This window comes from Urtica dioica, chromosome 7 (genome assembly GCF_054948205.1).
Source record: "Urtica dioica subsp. dioica isolate 48M chromosome 7, U.dioica_male_clone48M_v1_H2, whole genome shotgun sequence".
Classification (NCBI taxonomy): Eukaryota; Viridiplantae; Streptophyta; class Magnoliopsida; order Rosales; family Urticaceae; genus Urtica; species Urtica dioica.
In genome coordinates, this window is record NC_142762.1 from 45,178,892 (window position 1) to 45,201,958 (window position 23,067).

At 35.6% G+C, this 23,067-nt stretch overlaps 3 protein-coding genes across 5 annotated transcripts; all 3 read left to right on the forward strand.

Annotated features, from left to right (window-relative positions):
* LOC149392074 (putative E3 ubiquitin-protein ligase RHG1A) lies at positions 1-4,474 on the forward strand. 2 transcript variants are annotated; one of them, XM_089619183.1, is made up of 7 exons: positions 1-433; positions 586-661; positions 1,321-3,072; positions 3,343-3,393; positions 3,569-3,667; positions 3,761-3,901; positions 3,987-4,474. In XM_089619183.1, exons 3-7 carry the CDS (start codon positions 1,417-1,419, stop codon positions 4,116-4,118), a joined length of 2,079 nt encoding a protein of 692 aa, XP_089475309.1. In that variant the 5' UTR covers positions 1-433; positions 586-661; positions 1,321-1,416; the 3' UTR covers positions 4,119-4,474. The 2 variants fall into 2 exon arrangements, with proteins under 2 accessions (XP_089475309.1, XP_089475308.1); XM_089619182.1 differs by having other exon boundaries at positions 2-433; positions 3,340-3,393.
* Positions 4,475-6,078: 1,604 nt separating this feature from the next.
* Positions 6,079-8,722, forward strand: LOC149392075 (transcription factor SPATULA-like). Its single transcript, XM_089620249.1, has 6 exons — positions 6,079-6,925; positions 7,047-7,145; positions 7,248-7,313; positions 7,428-7,493; positions 8,021-8,305; positions 8,425-8,722. The coding sequence occupies exons 1-6, from the start codon at positions 6,485-6,487 to the stop codon at positions 8,494-8,496; spliced, it is 1,029 nt and encodes a 342-aa protein (XP_089476375.1). The 5' UTR covers positions 6,079-6,484; the 3' UTR covers positions 8,497-8,722.
* Positions 8,723-10,805: 2,083 nt separating this feature from the next.
* Positions 10,806-13,586, forward strand: LOC149392076 (transcription factor bHLH95-like). Of its 2 annotated transcripts, none has more exons than XM_089620250.1 (3): positions 10,806-11,116; positions 12,157-12,546; positions 13,132-13,586. In XM_089620250.1, exons 1-3 carry the CDS (start codon positions 10,919-10,921, stop codon positions 13,237-13,239), a joined length of 696 nt encoding a protein of 231 aa, XP_089476376.1. In that variant the 5' UTR covers positions 10,806-10,918; the 3' UTR covers positions 13,240-13,586. The 2 variants fall into 2 exon arrangements, with proteins under 2 accessions (XP_089476376.1, XP_089476377.1); XM_089620251.1 differs by having other exon boundaries at positions 13,113-13,234.
* Positions 13,587-23,067: the final 9,481 nt, after the last annotated feature.

The window sequence follows — 23,067 nt, forward strand, 5'->3', positions numbered from 1 at the left end:
CAATATCTCTTGCCCTCTCTCTCTCTCTTTCTTTTTTTTGTTTGTTTGGAAGCTGCAATGTATGACTAATGACCATTACTCTCTTTGGGGGTTTTGGTTCCTCTCACCTATTTGTGGTTATTTTGTAAATTAAAAAACATTACTCTCCTCTTTAATCTCTCTCTCTCTTCAACAATTCCTTTCTCTCTATATCTCTTATTGTCCACCCAAAGGCAGTTTCTCTCTTTTTCTCTCCCATTTTGCTCAGTGGGTTCTGTATTCTCTCTCTCTCTCTCTCTTCTCGAGAAGGAGCCTGGAAAACCGTCGGAAGGGAAAACAAGACCTGCTTTGAGATAAAGGAGACGGCTTTGTATCTCCACCGCTTTGACCCGATTCTCCGAACTAGGCCTTTCGAATTTTTTTTTTCCTCAGATAGATCGGAATCTTCGTCAAGGTACGTGTTATTTTTATTTTTTCAGATTTGTTGTATTATTCCGACCTTTTTGTTCTCGATCGGTTGCGGAAGATTTGTTTTTAATTTATAAAAAACTCAAGTAATATCGCTTACGCTTCATGTTTATCATCTATTTTGCTTTGTGGTATTAGGTCAATCTGTGGACCAAAACGCTGAGGGATTTACGAGAAGATGCAATCTGCGAATTCATTCCGTAGCATTTTTGTGGTGATTGAATATTTATTCCGACATTTATGTTTTGTTTGTTCTTAAACATTTCACACTTTTTGGCTTAACAAGTTTTTTTTTTTTTTTTTTTTTTTTTTTTTTTTTTTTTTTTAATATTATAAAAGTAGATTTAAGATGAGGCTTTCGGTAAATGTTTTTGCAAGCCTTATATTGTCTAGATTGTTTGTTGGCCTCCGATCGTGTAGAAAAAAAAATTCGAATGGGTTTTCATTTGTCTCTTCTGGTTCAATAATCTGACCTTGCTCTTTTTTTTATTTATTTATTGATTTTAAAAGTGGGTTCTTTGCTGGTTCTGATTTGTCTTTTGATAAACTGTTTGGAAGCATAAACCTTCCAGTTTAAATTTAGCTTTATTTTGTTTGTTATTTTTTTTTTCCGTACTGGGTTTTATTAGTCATTTGATAATAATAGAGTACATTGTTTTGGTGAGAAATGAGGATGTTAGTTTCTCGTGTGTATCGGAAGCAGAGACAATGCTCGTGTCTCCTTAGTTCATTTTGAACATTTTAAATTATCACACAATAAGTACATCACTACTTTCTCATTGCTTGTTCCTTGCAAATGTGTTGTTGAGTTCTTTTTTCCAATCTAACAATGGCCATCTTTTTTTTTTCCTTCTCTTTTTCCTTGTCAATCAGATCTTCCAGTGAGTTCTTGAGCCATTGTTTGTAGCTAAAGAATACATCTCATTCTCGTTCTCAACCCGTTCTTGTATTCATCATATAGACCCTGTGATGCAAGGGCAAAGAGGCACTGTTGGTTCCTTGCCAGAGACCCTCGATTTCGACCTCGGAAGCTCATCGAACAGCGCGGCCATGGACCAGCAGATTTGCTGGAACAATCTGCGCAACCCTCCGGAGAATCACATCCCGGAGTATTTGCTGTCGCAGAGCGATATGGACATCGCGTTCGTCAACTCTATGAGCCGCGAAAGGCAGACCCTGAATCGGTGGCGCTCGAACGAAGCTAGCTCGAGCAACATGCAGAGCGAAGCGGGCCGAGAAAAGTTGGAGCTCGGATGGCCGTCTTCGGGCCCGAGGCTGGAGGACCAGCGACGCGAGCCCAGCAACAACGCTGCTATTCCCGACGAAAGCGCCGTCCTTATGTTCGCCCAGAGTCCGAATGCTAATCCGGTCCAGCCGAGCCTTAACTTAGGGTTTGTGGGTCATAGTGGGAGTCGAGGCCAAGCAACGCAGTTCCCGAGTTCGTTTAAATTTGGCGGGACCGAAAACGAGCAGAGCCGTCCGAGTGGTGGTTCCGAGCGTTTTCTTCTTCCTCCGGGTAGCGCCGGGTTTCTGGTCGGCGGCGAGAGCGATGCGAGACAAGGCTCCATGGACCGCGGTCAGGTTTCTTGCAAGAGGAAAGCCATCGAAGGAAGCATCGGACCATCGTCTTCTAGCGGAAGTTGTAGCTACTTCCAGCGCAGCAGCGCCGATGGTAATCCGAGGCCGTTAATCCACACCGCTCAGAACGGCGCCGGAAGTGGGCTGAGCATTTTCACCCCGTCCTCCGAACAGGGCGTCCCGATGAGACTAGGGCTAGGGTTTCCCGACCCGAACGCGATGGGAAATCCAGAGAGCTCCCACAGGAATATCCGTCAAAGGACGAGTTCCTCGACCCAGCAAAGCTCCGCCGGGAGGGCCGTGAGGCGTTCGGGTCTGCTGTCTTCCCAGCAGCCCGCGATGAGTGTTCTACCGGCCGACCAGTCTCTGGAGCTGAGGCCGATCTCGGCCGTCGATAGCATGCGAAACCCGAGCCAGCTTCACGCGATCGACGTCCCTCCTCTGCAGCAAACCGTTCACCCCTTGAGATGGAGCGGAGCCTCTCTGGCGAGAAACGGAGCCTCGTCGAGCTCGCTCGCTTTCGGAGACAGAGACGCGCCGCCGCCGCCGCCGAGAGAAGAGTTGAGCTCGAGAGCCATGGCACGGACTGCTGTGCCGGACCACCACCACCACCACCACCACCATCACATACCGGTGCCGGACTTTAGAAACTTGATTAGACATCCGCCGAGCTCCCGGAGCATGGCCGGAGGAAGCGTGAACATCCCGGCGAACGGGGCTTCTTCCGCTTCTCGAGCCGGCGGTCCGGCGGCGGCGGCGCTGGCGCCAGCCTGGCAGCCTCCTCCTCCTCCTCAGCAGCATCCGAGGAGAATCTCGGAGTTTCTCCGGCGGTCCTTGTTTCCGAGCGTTGGTTCTGAGTCTGGCGGAGGGCAGGGGAGTAATTACGCGGCGGCGGCGGCGCACGAGATGGGTCATCATCATCAGCCTCACCCGAGGTTGGCGTCGTGGCTCGAGAGGCACAATGATAGTAACAATGGATTGGGAATTCACTACTCGCTTCGAGCCTTGGCCGCTGGGCCCGAAGGTAGTACCAGGCTCGTATCTGAGGTATGTTCTCTATAACATTTTCTTAGCCCTCTACAACTTTTAATAGCAAGCTTAGTGTCTTAGGCCTTGACGGTAAAGATCTAAGTGTCTGTAATGTTTCTATCTGGTACCGGTATTGCATTTGATACTCTCTCTCTCTCTCTCTCTCCACACACACACACAAACACACCCACACATATTTGAGTCTTGTTTTTATTTTTTCCAAACTTAGTTTTGTATTGTATGATTGATTGGGAAGGAAGCTCATGGAATTTAATTGTTTTACAGCAGATCCGCAATGTCCTTGGTATTATCCGAAGGGGCGAGAGTTTGCGATTCGAGGTATGTCAAATTTCATTAATTCGAGCAGTCTTCGTACATGAGAATTACACTGTAGACCCATTTAGATTTACAGCCTTTTGCATCAATGTCAAATCTGAGTGGTAGTAGTTTTCAAATTAGAGATATCATGATACAATTATCTGACTTGTTCTTTGTGTGTGTGTGTGTGTGGTAGGACGTTATGATTCTCGACCCAGCAGTATTTGCCGGGATGGCTGACATGCACGATCGGCATAGGGACATGCGACTCGATGTCGATAACATGTCTTATGAGGTAAAATATTTCAGCTCTGCGCTTTCGTGTGTCTTCGGTACTTAACTATTGTACGTGGATAATTTATTTACGCAATTCATGTGAAAATTTCAGGAGCTGCTTGCTCTTGAGGAGCGAATCGGAAACGTTAGTACTGGACTCAGCGAAGAAACTGTGTTGAAGTGCCTGAAGCAGAAGAAGTATGCTGTTGCAGAGAATCTTCAATCAGAGAACGAACCGTGCTGTGTTTGCCAGGTAAATGAAAGAGACAATCCATTGTTTTTTTTCCTTTCATTTTGTGCAGAAAGTTGAATTTTTTTTAACGTTTTTGTATTCGCAGGAGGATTATAACGAAGGAGAAGATATTGGAACGCTCGAGTGCGGTCACGATTTCCATAGAGACTGCATAAAACAATGGTTGACACAGAAGAATCTGTGTCCGATCTGTAAAACGACGGCCCTGAAAAGGTGAGGCGCGGTCAAAATTCCTCTTTTCAGGCTCCGTTGTTTTTACGACCTAATTAGCTTCTCTAAAGTTGCTACCTTGTTCATCACCCAATCCATTTGTGGTTGAAATCTTCAACCTTTGCTTAGAACCATGACAAACACCACAGGAGATTCCAAGAGTCTCTCTCTCTCTATACACACAGAAAGGAGACGAACCCATGATCCACATTTTTACTTATTAATTTTTGTTCCGTTTTCTAAAGCCCCCCAATTTATGAATTGAGGAAAAGCAAAAACTAGAAATCTGACTTATCCATTTATTTTATTATTATGAATGACGTTTATGATACTCGTCTTGAATGCCCTTTTCTATTTTTTGCCTCATTTGTTGTCGCAACTTCATTTATTTCTTTCTTAATTGTTATTCTTGTTATCATATTTTTTGGTTAGTTTTTAGACTAGTCTCGTTTGGAGGGCTTGATAGACTAAGTCCGTTTTTCATGGCTTTTGCATTTTCCATTGTGGGGCTTGGGTTCGTGGCTTTGGACCAAACTTGTTACCTTCCGATTCATTTCTCTTTCAAACCATTTTTTTATTATTATTTTTTTCCTCCTTTGTCGTAGTTCCTTGAATCTTCTTCAATCTCAACCAAAATTTGATGTTTTTGTGCATTAAATTTCCACCGACACGGACCAATACCAAATTCATGACACGAGTTTGAGAGTAGAACCGTGCACAAAAAAAAAAAAAACATCACATCTGTAACGATACGTATACGGTTTTGTTTGCTTTATTAATGGTGGTCTTAGGCTGTTAGCTAGGCCAAGAAGCGAGTTTGAAAAAATTGGCCAAAGGGAATCCAAGGACACGACGATAAGATTAATATTATATAAAAATAGGAAGTTAAAAAAGGTTTTTGAATTTACAAAGAAACATGGTCTGAGCTTGTAGCGTGTGTGTTGGTGCTGGGTGGCCTCGGAAACTGTGAATTTGGTCCCATTATTAAATTCTCCGTTGCAGGCCAATGGAAAATTTGTGACGTTTGGTTCGGTTGGATAAGATGGCAAACGACGATGAGATATGATATGTTTGACTTTTTTACTCTTGCTTGCCCAACTTGTACTACACCAACAAACCCCATGTTTATATTCTTTTCAATTTTTATAATTTTATTTTATCACCATCTCAAACAATAATAATGATTTCCTATGCTATTACTATACCTATGCAGAACGGACTTCAATTTTCTGGTTTTCTTTTTCCCCCGTACCATGGGTCATTTAATTTATTCCTTTGAAGTCGAACACCTTTTTTTTTTTTTTTTTTTTTTTTTTAAATATTGCTTCTCATAAAAATTTAACAAAAAAAAAAAAAAAAAACTTCGTACAGTTTTATGAGGATTGAATATTTAAAGCATAAAACTGCCCATTAAAGTAATGGTTGAGCTCTACCTAAATCAAGTACCGGTGCTTTAAGATAGCCAGGGAAAAATAATGTTGTTTTTTGTTAGACAAAGCAAGTTGTTAGGTTTTTCACTGCATGCTTTATGCGGTATAAAATTTAGTATTGTCGAATAAATTGGCGCAGAGAAATGAATGCCTTTAGTGTTCCATTTATTTTCCTTTTTTTCTTTAAAAATTAAATATGTATATGTTTAATTATTTATATTACTGACAGTTTTTGATAAAAATAAAATAAAACTGACAATTTTGCCTATTTGTCATGACCAAGGCGACATTATATTGGGAGCTTGAGAGGCAAACAAGACTAATACTAATAACCTAACAGCTTGCTTAAAAATGATGGGCAATTAGCATTTTACTATCCTGTAAAACATTTTTTTAATAATAAATTTCTGATCATGTAGATTATTTAATTAAATGGAGACCAGGCGGATAGAATATGTGTAATGATAATTATATATTATTTCAAGTAAAAGTAAAACAACTGAAAATAAAAGGATAATGTAATGTAAGAAAGAAAATTAAATATAAATAAAAGGGTGCTGGCAAAAAAAATATATAAATCAAAGGGTAAAAGAGGCATAACGACGTTGGCGAGGATAATTAGCGCGGGAGAGTAATCAAATTTATGATTATAGAAAAAATAGCAAAAAGTAAGGCTCTTTCTTTGATTCTCATCCCAAGTATTCAAAAAAAAAAAAAAAGAGAAAAGAACAGCCTTCATTTCAAAGAACCCAAACTTAGAAATAACAAACAAACCCCCATAACTCCAATATTCGAAGTACAGACAACAAAATACAAAGCAAAAACGAGTAGTAGCGAAGAAAGAACAGCAGTGCTCATACTATAATCATTATCTTTTCTAAATATTTTCCTTTTGTTCTCTTAAACTTTCATTTTTTTAATAAAATTGTATTTCGGTGAGTACATGGAGGATCTGTACGGAACAGCGCCGTCTTCTGGCGCCGGACTTGCATCGGAATCGGAAGACATAAGTAACATTCTCAATCAGCTCCTCCAAAGCTCGTCGTCTTCTTCGCCGCCGTTCTCTTCTGCTCCGTCGACGATCGCTAACACCGGTTTTAAGGCCAAGTACGGTCATTTGCTTCATTCTCCACCGCCGCAACCGTTCTCCGCCGCGGCGGAGGGACTGCTCGGCTCCGAGGATCGCCTTCGGTTTGGTCGATCGGAGAATCGGACGGAGCCGGAGCCGAGCTCCGGATTCGGATTCGCCGATCCGACCGGCGGTTTCTTCGGCTCGGATTCGAAGGAAGGAGCGGAGAACGCTTTCTCCGATGGGAACGCGTCGTTGAAAGGAAGGAGAGTTTCGCCGGAGAACGATCTTGGAGATTTCAGTTGCGACAGCGAGGTATGTTTAGGTTTCTGAATCCATAAAAACTCAAGTTTTTTTCTCAATTTCTTTTTAAATTTTCTCCGCAACCAAACAATTTAAAAGTTTTTTTTTTCTTTCTATTTTTTGAATTCGGAAGGGTCCAGAAGGATCGGATGCGCCGTCGAACTCAGCTCAGCAGCGGCGGAGTTCTTCAAAGAGGAGCAGAGCCGCGGAGGTTCATAACTTGTCGGAAAAGGTTTCTCATTCGAACGCTCTCAAGTCAGACTCAAATCTGATTGTTTTTGTTTTGAAAACCCTGAAAAGCTAATCTGGTTTGTCTTTTTATCTGGCTGAACAGAGAAGAAGAAGTAGAATCAATGAGAAAATGAAAGCCTTACAGAACCTTATTCCAAATTCTAACAAGGTAATGATTGAGAAACTCCTTTTCCTTTTTTTTTTCCCTTTCCCTTTCCTTCTCTTTATGGTAGTTTTAGTACTGTATCTTAAAGAGCCGTTTTTGTTATTGTTTTTGCATTAGACGGATAAGGCTTCGATGCTTGATGAGGCGATCGAATACTTGAAGCAACTTCAGCTTCAAGTTCAGGTCAGCTTTCTTTTCCACCGGTAACAATACACTTGTTTGGAAGAACATTCTTGATGAGTAGTGACTAGCTAGTTTGACAACCAGCTTTGCATTTGATACTCCGTTCGTAGCGCGATTGGTTACGGATCTCGTTCACATTTTTTCTTTTAACTAAAGAACGGAAAACAAGTGAACAGAACAAAAGGATTAAGCTTTTCATATATCATACAGATCTTCAAGCTGGTTTTTTAAGTATCAAATCATGTTCTGAAGTGCACTTACTGACCATGGCTACACTTATCAGTGTATCTACAACCAAAATGCAAATATACTTCGATAGAAAAAGCTGACATATTTTTGGGTCAAAAATTTGCTGACCCGAATGGATTTGGTCCGGCCCGAAAAGCCCCCAGTGCGACATATCTGATTTTCACAGGGACATAACTCTAGCCTAGTTTTTTCCCGTGTATTTTTTTCTCCGTAGATTTTCTGCTATATACTGTCATCGATTCATAACATTTTTCTATCGCCGTTATCATTTCGTATAGATGTTATCAATGAGAAATGGAGTGAGTCTACATCCGGTGTGTTTGCCGGGCCTGCCTCACTCGGGATTCGCATTCAACGACGCTCTCAAATTTCCAAATCCCGGGATCGGAATAGCCTCGTTTTCGAGCCACGAAGACGCTCTGCTTCAATCCCCTTATAATCTCTCCAACAACCAGCTCGTCTTGCCTCCGATCGCAAACGTTCCCACTTCACAAGCTCCGTTGGCCTTCGAACAATCGCCTCACACTCACTTCAGACCTGTCAATCTAAACCCGCCCTCAACGGTAAATATCCCTCCCAACCATCGCCGAGCATAAATGGATCATCTTCTCTGCCCGAGTTTTTTTTTTTTTTCCTTTTCTTTCGGAACTTACGGGTTAGTGCTTTTAAAAATGTTATGAAGGAACTCATCGGCGAAGGAAAAACAGCGCGAGTGCAGTCCAATACTTCACCCTCGAAATGTCCTGACGTTTGAAACTGTGACCCAAATTTTTTTTTTTCTTCTTATTATTACTTTCACTACTCAAGGGTTCTGTATTTTTTTCGAGCAAAGGTCGGCTTATGATCCTTAAGAAAAAACTGCTGACACAAGTTAATCTTGTTGAGAGATTTGGTGTTTTACTATTTTAACATGTATAAAACTGATAACGTAAACCATGAAACAATCTCATTCAGAGTATTGATGTCTGAATGGATGTTGCAATCACCTCCTCCAAAGCACTGCAGCGAAGTGGAATATCAATAATATATTTATATATATGAAAAGCTTGTCATTATTGACTACATGTGATATTCCTTATCTTTTCCAGTAACCACATTAATGCGTACTATTATGATATTATCGCAAAGCAAACAAAAACAAACTATCATTTTTCACAAGTTTTAACCTTAATCACATGATATTTGAGATTAAAAAGAGACCTGCAATGGAATATAGAAAATTCTTCCATTCATCAGAACTTTGTATTCAGTGGACGAATTTTCACCGCTGAGAGTGCAAGCGTAAAGTTTCTTCTTTGATCCTGTGTCAATCGTTATAACGGTCGGGTCAGAATGTTCTTGTCTTTCATTGGCAGCATTTGCCTCTAAGCTTTTCAAGAATTACACTAATGCCACTCCCATCTCGAAGTTGCGTTGATGGAAAGGAGTAAAAGCCAGTTAAGTAAAGCAACAGAAATAATTTGAGGTCTGGTCTGGCTGTGTAGGAGGGGCGTTTCGGTAATAAAGGAAGAAAAGGAGGGTGGAAGAAGAAGAGAAATAATGGCCGTCAGATTATTTTGTTTGGAAGCCAAATAACGGCATGGTCTCATGATTGTGAATCCTATCGTAATCCTCTGCTACCACCTTTCGCTTCTCTTTGTCGTCTTCCCTTTTTTTTTTTCTTTTTTTTTTTTTTTTTGGAGAGAAAACCCTCTCGGTTAATTTGCATTATTGCAGTTCATAATACCTTATGCACAATTTAATGAACAATCCACGTAGTACATATTACATATTGCAAATTTTTAATTTTCATTTTATTTTGTAGTAATTGTCTATTTTTTTTTTTTTTTTTAATTTGAACAGTTTGAAATGGAATTGGTCAATATCGGCCTTATAGGCTGTTTAGGTTGGGTTTGGGCTTGCTATTTGACAAGACCGACTAATTGCCTCTTTTTTTTTTCCGAGAATGTCCCATTTTATTCTAGGTATACCTTATTTTTATAATTGTTTTCTTGCTATTTACAGTATTATTATACTTATCTTTTTTAATACAATTTCGTTTCAATTTTTATTGGTTTTTTACATTTTCATTAAAAATATTAGCAAAATTATCCGAAAATAAAATAAAACGAGGTATTTATAGAATGTTTTAAATGTTAGGTATTCAAAGAATCATCATCTTCAAATGCGTACCTGTGACATGTTCTCCTAAAAAATGACAAACATGTTTTAAAGCTTGAGAATTTCAAATATATAAAAATTATTGATTAAAATTTGGATAAATTTGTATTTTATGATTTCGGGAACTAAAAATTATTAGCAAACTCGAGAACAACTTGTCCCCCACGGCCAGCGTATTCGGATAAGTAAGGTACTAAATATTGATCGAGCACAATGCAATATTGGGCGTGTTTGGCACAGCTTTTTTAAACCTGTTTTTGTTGTTAGCAAAAACCAAACTGCAATCTTACTGTTTGGTAAAACAGTTTTTAGAAAAAATTTCAAAAACGATTTTAAAAATTGTACATGAGTCACAAAAGCTACGAATCTTAGCTTTTAGAAAAAACGTTTTTGTATTTGATATAAAATTACTTTAATATCCTCACGTGATTATCCATAGCACTGTTAAATATTTATTTTATGTCTATTTTAGTTTTTTTACTATGATATATTTATTTTACCAAACGCAAAATCAGCTTTTGTTATCAGCAACAACTGTTTTATAAACAGCTTACCAAACACCTGTCAGTTTTTAAAAAAAATAGTTCTAAAAGCGTTTTTTTTTAAACAAAATTATGTCAAACGATGCCATTATGGAAACATAAAACTTCAAATATCAAACATTGGGTACTAAATAATCACTGGTTAAAATACACCATGTACGACACACAAAACAAAGTAGCTATAAATTTATTTAATTTAAAGAATAAATGAAGTATATGTTTGAAAATTTACTTTTAAAATTTGAAAAATTTACCTTTAATTTTTATCGACTTTAGCCTAAAATTATATGTTTTTCATGTCTAATATACTTGCATCCACATATGTCTATATATAGATATCCTAATATGTATGCATATAGATATCCGTATTAAGTCGTGTCAAATTTTCAAGGTAGATATGTAGCTCATGAGATAGCTAACAGAACAAGTTTGTTGCATCACATCACATATGTGGATGATCAGAAAGGGTTTGGAATGAAGAAGAGAAAAACAAGAAGAAAAGGGAAAGTGGACATGACAAATGACCAAAAGAGAGATCACGGAATTCATACGCAAACGGAAAAAGAACACGATCAAATACACATTTGGACGGAGAGAGAAAGAAGAAAGAAGATGAGAAATATGTTCTCTTCTCTTCGTGATTTGCTTCCTCTCGACAAACTTCCTCTTAAGGTATTTAATTTTTTTTTATTATTGTTATAAACAATACATATTACTAGTTCTCTCTCTCTCTCTCTCTCTCTCTCTCTCTCTCTCTCTCTCTCTTTATATATATATATATATATATATATGTTGAAGAGTATCCTTATGAATCTAATTTTAGGAATTAGTTCCAACAAATACAATTAGTTTCTTAATAAGTTGATCATATTAAATTACTAACGAGGATCTGAAGATTATTTTCCGTATAGAACAATAAAGAAAGCATTGGATAAGAATCGAGAAAGTATATGCATATGTGCGTAACATTTGTTTATTTTCAATTACACTTCTCTCTGATAAAAATAAAAAAAATAAAAATAATAATTTCTTTTTTTTTACAATACTCAACATGAAACAATTTTTTTGCTGAACGTTTATCGCAAAAAACGACGCTTTTTTCCATGCTTGCTACAATATATCTGTTGTTGATCAAAGAAAAAAAATATACTTGCTGAAAAAGAAGCCAACTTTCCCTTTCCAAAAATTTTGTTTCTTGTTAAATAATTTTATTCTTATAAAAAAAATTTAAAAAATTATATATGAAAAGTTATATGAATTACCAAGTTTTCCAATGCAATTATGTATGTTACGATTCCTCTCATCCATCTTTCTTGTTTCATGATCTTTAAGTACACTCAATATATATATAAAAGAAGTCTCTCTATAACCTCCTTTAATATACTTTTTTTTTTATGAACCTCTCAAATAACTACACACATCCAAATATTGTCTTTGTTTTCCTTTTCAAATCATAGACATGTACACACATGAACGAAGCCAAGAAACGTTTTTACCGGTGCTAAAAGTGACTTTTTATTAGATAGCTGTTAGTAATTTTATGAAGGAATGAGATGGAAATATATTGATATGACTTGGGGTTGAAACCGAATGGTAAACAAAATCTTTCCTCTTTAGTCTTTGGTCTAACTTCAAAGTAGTAGTGTTTATTTTGTAACTGGACAACTAATAGGCTTAGTAAAGAACAAACTTAACGTGAGGATATTATTTAGGCGGACAAGTCCAGCATCGTCGACGAGGCAGTGAGATATATTAAGACCTTAGAGCACACTCTCCAAGCACTGCAAATACAAATTGTCAACACAGTCCCGGATCAAGATCAAGCGCACGTTGATCGATCAAAGGACTTGCTTTTGGCTGATCATCGACAATGGAATTCAAGCCGAAATTTGCACAGCGAAAGCGTTAGTTTTCGGACGTGGCTTTCGCCGAATGTTGTGGTCCACACGTTCGCCGATGATGCTCAAATCAGTATTTGCTCGCCAACGAAATCGGGAATTTCGGCTGCGATGTTCAACATACTAGAGAAACACAAATTGGAAGTGATTTCTGCCCACATTTCTTCCGATCACTCTCGTACCATGTTAATGATATATGCCCGTGTAAGTGATGATTTCTCTATTTATAATCTTACGATGTTCTAAGACAACAGGTATTAAATATCATAACATCAATATGAATAGTAATTCGTAACTTTTTTTTTGTCTTATTAAGTTCATTTTTCTTTCTCTCTTGAGATTTTGAATATGAAATGTTAAGATGGTGGCTCTTTCAACGCGTTGCTCTGGTCTGATTTCATAATTTTGGGATCGAATCTAGTTTGAGCTTTGTGAGCTCTGATACATATTAAGTATCATGAAATTTTAGTTAAAAAATAAATGACAATCAGAACAGTAACGCATAACCTTTTAAATTATTTTATTTTTCTGACATGAGATCTTCAGGGATTAGTATGTGATATTTTTAAATTAGATAAGGGGATTGACTGATTATGCTTTGTATGTTAACATATTGAGTACATTTCTTTTTAAATGCATTTTTTCTAGACTGGTGATACAAGCTAGCTAGTAATTGTGTCTTTAAACGTGATTGTAACCAATTTTTAGACATAGACAGCTAAATCTTTTCCTCGGATATTCGGATGTGATCATTGTATTTTTAATATTAGTTTTAATTTTTGTAATTAGGTAAGTGGAATTTCGGAAGAGATTGCAGAGGCACTATCGGCGAAATCGGATGATATATTCAGATTAGCAGCAGTGGAAATGAACATGTGGATATTATCTGCTCAGTGACGTGTGTTGAAGATCTTCATTTTGGTGATTTAATATATGCTTAAGAGAAGTAAGAGCTATTCTTGATATCGAATGTTAAAAACTCCGTAATAGTAATGGAAATGTATTGAGAAATGTACATACAAAGTTACAACATTAGCTTAAGCCTACATATTTAAGCTTTATTTTCGATTTTTCTTTTCCAACTATAAGGGTATTTATATGTATGTCTCCATTTTAAAAATGTAATCAACTAAAAATATGTATAATCCTTTTTTTAAGGGGTATCCTGAAATTCCTTTTAAGTTTTTGTTTATTTTCAGGGGACGAGTATGATTTAAAATTCTTATGTAGAACGGAAATCAAAATTACACAGCCAGGTATACCATCTAATACATTATGTATATTATCTACAACCATGTATAAAATATAGACTAGGACAATCTACGTGTTTATAATTCAGTGCCTTTTATTGTTGGGTTTGAAATAGAACTCATGTACTAAATAGAACCTCTATTTCCCCAACAAATTGTTTGCTATATTTAGTTTGTCATGTGAATTTGCTTGATAGTCAGCATGGGTTTTTTCGGAGTTGTACGTGTTTTTCATGAGGCATTTCGTATGTCTAATGCGTAAAATCTTTGGCTCAGAATGTTTAGGTTGTTTATCGACCTCAAGTTCTTGGGCTTTTGTCTCTTTGGAAGTTTATACCCAATTGTTGGTTGGTTATTGTTTCATTGATAGTTTCGTTTGTTATCCTTGAATTTGTAGGAAGAATTTTGATCCGCTCTCATGATAGAGACATGCCTCGGAAAATCCTGAGTAGGTTAAATCTTGCACTAGTGTTCGGTGATTCTTTGGCAACACGCTTTCCCGGTTGATATAATCGGTTAAGTTTGTGGTCAATGTTTGATGAAATTCTCTTTTAGTTGAATGTTGGTCATTGGTAGCTTTACTTCTTGATTAAAATAACGGATTATTCTTAAATTATGATCTCCTCAATACTTTAGGACAAAAATGCAAAAAAGTCAAAATTAATCTAAGAGTATGACTTTCTTATATGTGTTTATAAAAAAATACCAACACTGAAATATCCTTTTATTTTTCTTTTGTATTTACTTTTGTTATTTACTTAATGATAACAAAAGTAAGGTTAGAGATCATTATCATTTGGTTGTGAAGTTTAAAAAATGATTTTTTTTTTTGGAAAAAAAAATAGAAAAATCTAAAAATCGTTTGAAGTTTTATTGACATTTTATCTTTTTATTGACATGAATGGTAATAAATATTCAAACGATTTTAGGAAAATTTTTGAAGATTTATTGATATCGTTGCCAATAAATTTTTTTGATGTCAATAAACCTTCAACACACCAAATTAGTTGAAGATTTATTGACGTCTAAAAAATTTATTGACAAGCTTGTCAATAAATTTTCAAATAATTTATAAGAACTGTTTGAAGATTTATTAACATTCATGTCAGTAAATACAAAAGAAAAATAAAAGCATATTTCATTAAAGGTATTTTTGTACAGACACATATAAAAAAGAGAAATTGCCCTATCTGCCACTCTTTTGATAATTTTTTCCCACATTCCACTAAAACCTTAATTTGTCCCAAAATGCCACCATGACAAGAGTAAAAAGTCAAGTTTGCCCTTCACTATCTATTTTCTTTACAAATTGGCAGACATCTTTACTCACCCATTTTCTCCCGAAATGAAGACCGATTAATAGGTGAGTCTCAGTCAATCTCTCTCCTTCGTCAATCTCTTCTCTCTTTCTCGTCCAGTACATCTAGGTCTCAGTCTATCTCTCTTCCAGTCCATCTCTCTGTCTGTCGTCCAGATCTTCTCTCTCTCTCTCCCTCATCTCGTCCAAGCTCTCTCGTCCAGATCTCATCTTTCTCTCCCTCACTCTCCCGCATCTCGTCCAAGCTGAGAAAACTCGTGACCACGGCTCAAAAAATTCATCGGAGGAGCTCAGTTATTGTCGGAGGAGCATTCCGACCAAAAAAAAAAAGAAGTTGCAATCCACGAAATAAAACCCTAGGTTCGTTTTTTTTTCTTCATTTTCTGGGTATAAAAAAGCTTTTCGTCTTGAAATAATGAAGATGACGAAATAAAACCCTAGGTTCGTTCGTTTTTGTTGTTTAAAAGCATGGGTTTGTTATGGGTATGTTATGTGATTTTTGAAGATGACGTTCTTATTTGTTGATATATATGTCAACAATGTTGACATCAGATGTCAACAATATTGACATCTATGTGAAGGGATTGTTGACATCTAAAGTCAACATTGTTGACATTTGAATGCTTTTTTTGTGGCCTGAAGTTTTCTAGTTATTCATTTGCTTGCATTACATGATGGTGAGTTTTTGTTCTACAACTAATGAACGTTGTTGACTCTAATATTGTAAAAAATATGCAGAAATGTCAGAAAAACACTCCATTGAATCTCCGGTGACAAACTATGATGACTTCGAGCCCCGAAAGAGAAAATGTTCTAAAAATGAGGTACATTTTGATGCCAAGCAAAGCTGATTTTTTGTTATTATTTTTTATGATTGTAGACATTCATACCTATAATTGTAGACAATTACTAAAATTGTAGTCAATTGATGTTAATAAGGCAAGCGGATCGGAACTCGGTGATGCACAACTCACGGAGTTTCAAATGAGCCAGGCTGAGTACATATGGTACTTGGATACTTTTTGTAGTGAAACTGAATCGGGTCCGATCATGTGTCTCGAAAGTGTTATGAAAGAAATCATCGGAGACGACTGGGAGACTCGGTTGAAGAAAAAAAGAGATTTTATGGAAGTCGTGTCCAAGGGGACACAACTGTTTATGCTGAAAACACAGAGAGAAGAACTTCTCTATTATAGGAGGATGAGGATCAACAAGAAATGACTCTGACGATGAATTTCTCACATCATTGGTCTAAACTTCGTAATATTTATATTTTTGTATGGGTTTTTGTATGACTTGAATGCTTGAAACTGCTTAATATGTCTATTTACACTATGTTTTATATATGTGTAATGATGTGAATTGCATGCCTAAGTGAAGAACTAAATTTAAATTCATCTCGCCGGTAATTTGAAGACTGCTTTTAAGGGGATTTCGAAGGATGTGAAGTGGAAATTTTACGGTGCCGCAAAGGCATACACGATGAGTGAATGGGAAAGTTACATACCATAATCATTAAAGTACCATAATTTTTACAAAAAACTAAGATTAAGTTAAAGTTTTACATACCATAATCATTAAAGTACCATAATTTCAACAAAAACTGATATTAAATAAATAAGAGTTTATGAATCAATTTAGCTCATTCATCCTTGTCGACCAACCCTGAAAAACTGAAATTATGGTCTACAATGTTCTCTTCGGGAACAAATCTCGACCAACCCTGAAAATAAAGATTATCAGATAAGGAAATGATATGAGAATCAAGAAATAAAAACAATAAATTGTTGACATCTATGTGAACATTGTTGACATCTATGTCCACATTGTAGACATCTGATGTCAACATTGTAGACATAGATGTCAACATTGTAGACATCTGATGTCTACATTGTAGACATAGATGTCTACATTGTAGACATCATTGTCCACTGTTGATATAGATTTCTACAATGTCTACAATGTTGACATATATGTCTACAATGTTGACATCGTCGATGTCAACATTGTTGATATCTATTCAGAGACAAATACAAGACCGATTCCCATGTTCAGAGACAAATATTCCAACAAGTATTCAGAGACAAAATCACCAAAAAATATTCAGAGACGAACCGATTCTCATGTTCAGAGACTAATATTCCGAAATATCAAGAAAATTTCATCAACAACACTAACCCATAATTTCATCAACAACACTAACCCAAAATAAATCAATAAAATCAAAATAAATCAAGAGAATAACTGTTAGGGATTTTGGATCAAAGACTAACCTTTAAAGTTCCCATTTTTGTACGGGGTTTTTTGGGAACCAGTTCTTCCTCTTCCGTGTCGGACGAACTCGCCGTACTCCGACGCGGGGGTGTCGGACGCGGGGGTGATGAGTTTGAGTCCGCCATTTTTCTTCTCGATGTTAGGGGTTCGGGTGAGAAGTGATGGGTTTGAGTGGGTTGAGAAATGAGAGTTACTGTAGAGACGAAATGGGTGAAGGGCAAACTTGACTTTTTACTCTTGTCATGGTGGCATTTTGGGACAAATTAAGGTTTTAGTGGAATGTGGGAAAAAAGTTATCAAAAGAGTGGCAGATAGGGCAATTTCTCTATAAAAAAAGTCATAATTTTGTATTTTGACTTATTGGATTTTGATCTTAAATTATTGAAGAGATCATAGTTATAGCTTACAAATAATCTCTTAAAACAAACATGGAGTTCAATGTAAAATTTTCTTAAGAACAATCTGATCCAACAAAGAAATAATTTGTCCGAAAAAAGGCCAGTATTTTTTCCAACTTTCTTGTTTTAGCTGGCCCATTTTACACATCCCTTTTTTCATGTTGACTTGAAATAAGGGAAATTGCCCTAAATAGGAGTAAAAAAAAGTGTTTTGACTTTTTTGGACTTTTTTTTCAAAAGGTCACAAATAAGACTGATGAATTTAAAATGAATTATGTAATTACAATTTTACCCTTACTTTTACTTTTTAATTACAATTCATTATATTTCATTTAATATATTTTTTTTCCTTTTATTCTGATTATCTTGCGTCAGAAGTACTACTTTGCACAATTACAAAGGCTCTTATAAAAACAAACTACCATGACACGACGACCACAGAATAGGTTCAGCAAAATTATGCGTAGGAAAAAAAAAATTCTACAGCAAAAGAAGACTAGCTAGTTCTTAGTACAGAGTTTTTATTTGAAGATTATAGATTTGATTCAAAATCGTATATATTAATATGCAGCCTATTACGTGTGTCAAGGGTTGTGGCCTCTTCGGATCTGCGGAGACCCGAAACATGTGTTCCAAGCACGGATCTAAATGCCGGCGAAATTCTCCGATTATCGGCGGCGGCGTCGTTTTCGTCACCCAGACGGCCGGCGAGAGTGTTATTTGTCGTTTCGGTGTAAGTTGTCGTTCGAATATCGACGATACGACATGCCGTTTTCCCTTAAAATGATCGGATAATTTCGGTCTCATAAAATTAGCACTGTTACGATTTCCCGGCCATGGAGTTTGAAGAGTGGGTTTGTGAAGTCTGATGAAGTGAGAGAAAGAAAAGAAAAGAAAAGATGAGAAATGAGGGAGGAGAGGAAAAAACTGACTTTGCGTAAGAAAAGGAAAAATGAGCTGACATTTTCTTTTATTTTTTCTATTTCATTTTATACTTGAGACATATAATAGTACATACGTTGTCAGATTACTCACATGAGTCCCATCTGTGAATTGTGTTCGTACATATATATATATATATATAATTGATCTATTATCTTATATCGTTTATATACATGCCTGTATATATATAAGAAAATTATAATTTTAAATTTATATTATTTATATATCAGTTGCGCTAGTTTAATTATTTTAGTTTGAATAAAATATTGGACTATATATATAAGAAAATATATTTTTTCAAATTATATTTACAATATTTTTGTTGTAATTTTCATCGATCATATTAATTTTTCGTCACTTAATGCAATTTTTCGATCATTAGCGAATTTTTTTTTAGTTCTAACTTTTACTTTTAGCTCAGACTCAATATGTTTTTCTTTTAGCTCACTTTGGCCAATTTCGTGATTGAAATGTCATGAAAACGTACTGTTTCGTGACTTGAAGAGTTTGTTTCGTGATGAATACGTCACGAAATCTCAATTTTTCGTGACAGGATAGTCACGAAATCCCCATATTTTGTGACAGGAAAGTCACGAAATCCCCATTTTTCGTGACAGGAAAGTCACGCAATCCCCATTTTTCGTGACAGATAAGTCACGAAATCCCCATTTTTCGTGACATAAAAGTCACGAAATTCTAATTTTTCGTGGCATAAATGTTACGAATTCCCATTTTTCGTGACAAATACGTCACGAATTCTAAGAAATTTCGTGGAAGAGAAGTCACGAAATCCGAGTCAATTACGTGAAACATGCTCTCTTTTGATCCTTTGATCTCATTTGGTCCTCATAAACTTGTTTCTAAACTGTTAAATGAATGGATTTGGGAGGACTAACAATCCTAATACATGCGTTATCAATAAAATCCACACATTAAAGAGAAGTTAGACAGAAAATCGACATAACGGACAACATGACGATTCAACGTGTTTGGAAATCCTTGCTTAGCAATTTCATTAGGTGAGCATTAATTATCCTTCCTTTTTTTTTCTGGATTCAGATTTTGGTATGTTACGAAAACGTACTGTTTCGTGACGTGAAGAGTTTTGTTTCGTGACAGATAAGTCACGAAATCCCAATTTTTCGTGACATAAAAGTCACGAATTTCCATTTTTTAGTGACAAATACGTCACGAAATCACAAAATTTCGTGACAGAGAAATCACGAAATCCGAGCCAATTACGTGAAACATGCTCTCTTTCGATCCTTTGATCTCGTTCGGTCCTCATAAACTTGCTTCTAAACTGTTAAATGAGTGGATTTGGGAGGACTAACAATCATAATACATGTGTTATCAATAAATCCCCACATTAACAATCATTCACCTATGTTCATTTGTTTTAGATTACTTGACACTTTGTCCCATTAGTTTGAAATGATGAAATGAGACAAATGAATGTATGTATTTATAACAACCATTGGCCACCTAAGACGTATTTAATAATACAAGACACATTAGTTCACAATACAAGACACATTAGTTCTTCAATATCTTCTAGGTAAGTAGGGCTTGACTTACCATGTATTTTTCCAAAAAAAAAAATTTGTTTATATATAATAACCATACCCCTTACGACGTATTTAATGAAATAAACAAGAGATTTATAATTAAATTCTATCAAAGTATCTCATTCGTAACTGGTATGTCACGAAAACGTACTCTTTCGTGACTTGAAGAGTTTTATTTCGTGACAGGAAAGTCACGAAATCCCCATTTTTCGTGACAAATAAGTCATAAAATCCCCATTTTTTGTGACAAATAAGTCACGAAATTTCAATTTTTCGTGACATAGAAGTCACGTGTTCCCATTTTTTCGTGACAAAGATGTCACGAATTCCTGAAATTTCGTGACAAAGAAGTCACAAAGTCCGAGTCAATTACGTGAAACATGCTCTCTTTCGCTCATTTGATCTCGTTTGGTCCTCCTAAACTTGCTTCTAGACTGTTAAATGAGTTGATTTGGAGGACTAACAACGCTAATACACGAGTTATCAATAAATTCTCACATTAAGGATAAGGTAGTTGGGAAAACGGCATGACGTTAAACCTCATTAATCTATGTTCATATGTTTAGACTACTTGACATTCTTTTCCCATTTGAAATGATGAAATTGTACAAATTAATGTATGTCAACAACACTTCACAATACAAGACACATTAGTTCTTCAATATCTTCTAGGTAAGTAGGGCTTGACTTACCATGTATTTTTCCAAAAAAAAAAAAAAAAATTGTTTATATATAATAACCATACCCCCTACGACGTATTTAATGAAATAAACCAGAGATTTATAATTAAATTCTATCAAAGTATCTCATTCGTAACGGGTATGTCACGAAAACGTACTGTTTCGTGACTTGAAGAGTTTTGTTTCGTGACAGGAAAGTCACGAAATCCCTATTTTTTGTGACAAATAAGTCATGAAATCCCCATTTTTTGTGACAAATAAGTCACGAAATTTCAATTTTTCGTGACATAGAAGTCACGAGTTCCCATTTTTTCGTGACAAAGATGTCACGAATTCCCATTTTTTCGTGACAAAGATGTCACGAATTCCCGAAATTTCGTGACAAAGAAGTCACAAAGTCCGAGTCAATTATGTGAAACATGTTCTCTTTCGCTCATTTGATCTCGTTTGGTCCTCCTAAACTTGCTTCTAGACTGTTAAATGAGTTGATTTGGAGGACTAACAACGCTAATACACGAGTTATCAATAAATTCCCACATTAAGGATAAGGTAGTTGGGAAAACGGCATGACGGTAAACCTCATTAACCTATGTTCATATGTTTAGACTACTTGACATTCTTTTCCCATTTGAAATGATGAAATTGTACAAATTAGTGTATGTCAACAACACTTCACAATACAAGACACATTAGTTCTTCAATATCTTCGAGGTAAGTAGGGCTTGACTTACCATGTATTTTTCCAAAAAAAAAAATTGTTTATATATAATAACCATACCCCCTACGACGTATATAATGAAATAAACAAGAGATTTATCATTAAATTCTATCAAAGTATCTCATTCGTAACTGGTATGTCACGAAAACGTACTGTTTCGTGATTTGAAGAGTTTTGTTTCGTGACAGGAAAGTCACGAAATCCTCATTTTTCGTGACAAATAAGTCATGAAATCCCCATTTTTTGTGACAAATAAGTCACGAAATTTCAATTTTTCGTGACATAGAAGTCACGAGTTCCCATTTTTTCGTGACAAAGATGTCACGAATTCCCGAAATTTCGTGACAAAGAAGTCACAAAGTCCGAGTCAATTACGTGAAACATGCTCTCTTTGCTCCTTTGATCTCGTTTGGTCCTCATAAACTTGCTTCTAGACTGTTAAATGAGTTGATTTGGAGGACTAACAACGCTAATACACGAGTAATCAATAAATTCCCACATTAAGGATAAGGTAGTTGGGAAAACGGCATGACGTTAAACATCATTAACCTATGTTCATATGTTTAGACTACTTGACATTCTTTTCCCATTTGAAATGATGAAATTGTACAAATTAATGTATGTCAACAACACTTCACAATACAAGACACATTAGTTCTTCAATATCTTCTAGGTAAGTAGAGCTTGACTAACTATGTATTTTTTCAAATTTTTATTTTTATAACAAATATTGGTCACCTAAGACGTATTTAATGAAATAAAAAAGAGATTTCTCATTAAATTCCATCAAAGTATCCCATTTCGTGACTGAAATGTCACGAAAACGTACTGTTTTGTGACTTGAATAGTTTTTTTCGTGACATCTACGTCACGAAATCTCAATGTTTCATGAGAGGAAAGTCACGAAATCACAATTTTTCGTGATAGAAAAGTCACGAAATCCGCATTTTTCGTGACAGAAACGTCACGAAAACATGCATTTCGTTACATGAAAGTCACGAAATCTTATTGTTTCTTGTTATTATTTCATATAAATAAATAAAAAATTTGTTTGTATTATTAATCATTTATTTGTGCACTTTATTATTTTCATGGAAATTAAATCGAACTAATTTCATAAAAATAAAAAAATTTGTCTGTTTTATTAATCAGTTATTTGTGTACTTTATTATTTTCATGGAAATTAAATCGAACTAATTTCATAAAAATAAAAAAATTTGTCTGTTTTATTAATCATTTATTTGTGCACTTTATTATTTTCATGGAAATTAAATCGAACTAATTCATAAAAATAAAAAATGTGTCTATTTTATTAATTATTTATGTGTGTACTTTATTATTTTGATAAAAATTAATACAAAATTATTTTAAAAAATAAAAAATGTGTCTATTTTATTAATTATTTATTAAAAACTAATTTTATAAAAATAAAAATAAATGTATCTATTTTATTAATTATTTATGTGTGTACTTTATTATTTTCAAATTTTTATTTTTATATTTATAATAACCATTGGTCCTCTACGCCGTATTTAATGAAATAAACAAGAGTTTTATCATTAAATTCCATCAAAGTG

Bases quoted from the DNA above. Each gene is read 5' to 3' on its own strand.
- LOC149392074 (XM_089619182.1), top strand. From the start codon at position 1,417: ATGCAAGGGCAAAGAGGCACTGTTGGTTCCTTGCCAGAGACCCTCGAT. The intron at 3,073-3,339 runs GTATGTTCTCTA...ATTGTTTTACAG, and splicing joins GTACCAGGCTCGTATCTGAG to CAGATCCGCAATGTCCTTGG. The intron at 3,668-3,760 runs GTAAAATATTTC...TGAAAATTTCAG, and splicing joins TCGATAACATGTCTTATGAG to GAGCTGCTTGCTCTTGAGGA.
- LOC149392075 (XM_089620249.1), top strand. From the start codon at position 6,485: ATGGAGGATCTGTACGGAACAGCGCCGTCTTCTGGCGCCGGACTTGCA. The intron at 7,146-7,247 runs GTTTCTCATTCG...CTGGCTGAACAG, and splicing joins TTCATAACTTGTCGGAAAAG to AGAAGAAGAAGTAGAATCAA. The intron at 8,306-8,424 runs GTAAATATCCCT...AATGTTATGAAG, and splicing joins ATCTAAACCCGCCCTCAACG to GAACTCATCGGCGAAGGAAA.
- LOC149392076 (XM_089620250.1), top strand. From the start codon at position 10,919: ATGAAGAAGAGAAAAACAAGAAGAAAAGGGAAAGTGGACATGACAAAT. The intron at 11,117-12,156 runs GTATTTAATTTT...GATATTATTTAG, and splicing joins TCGACAAACTTCCTCTTAAG to GCGGACAAGTCCAGCATCGT. The intron at 12,547-13,131 runs GTAAGTGATGAT...TTTTGTAATTAG, and splicing joins TGTTAATGATATATGCCCGT to GTAAGTGGAATTTCGGAAGA.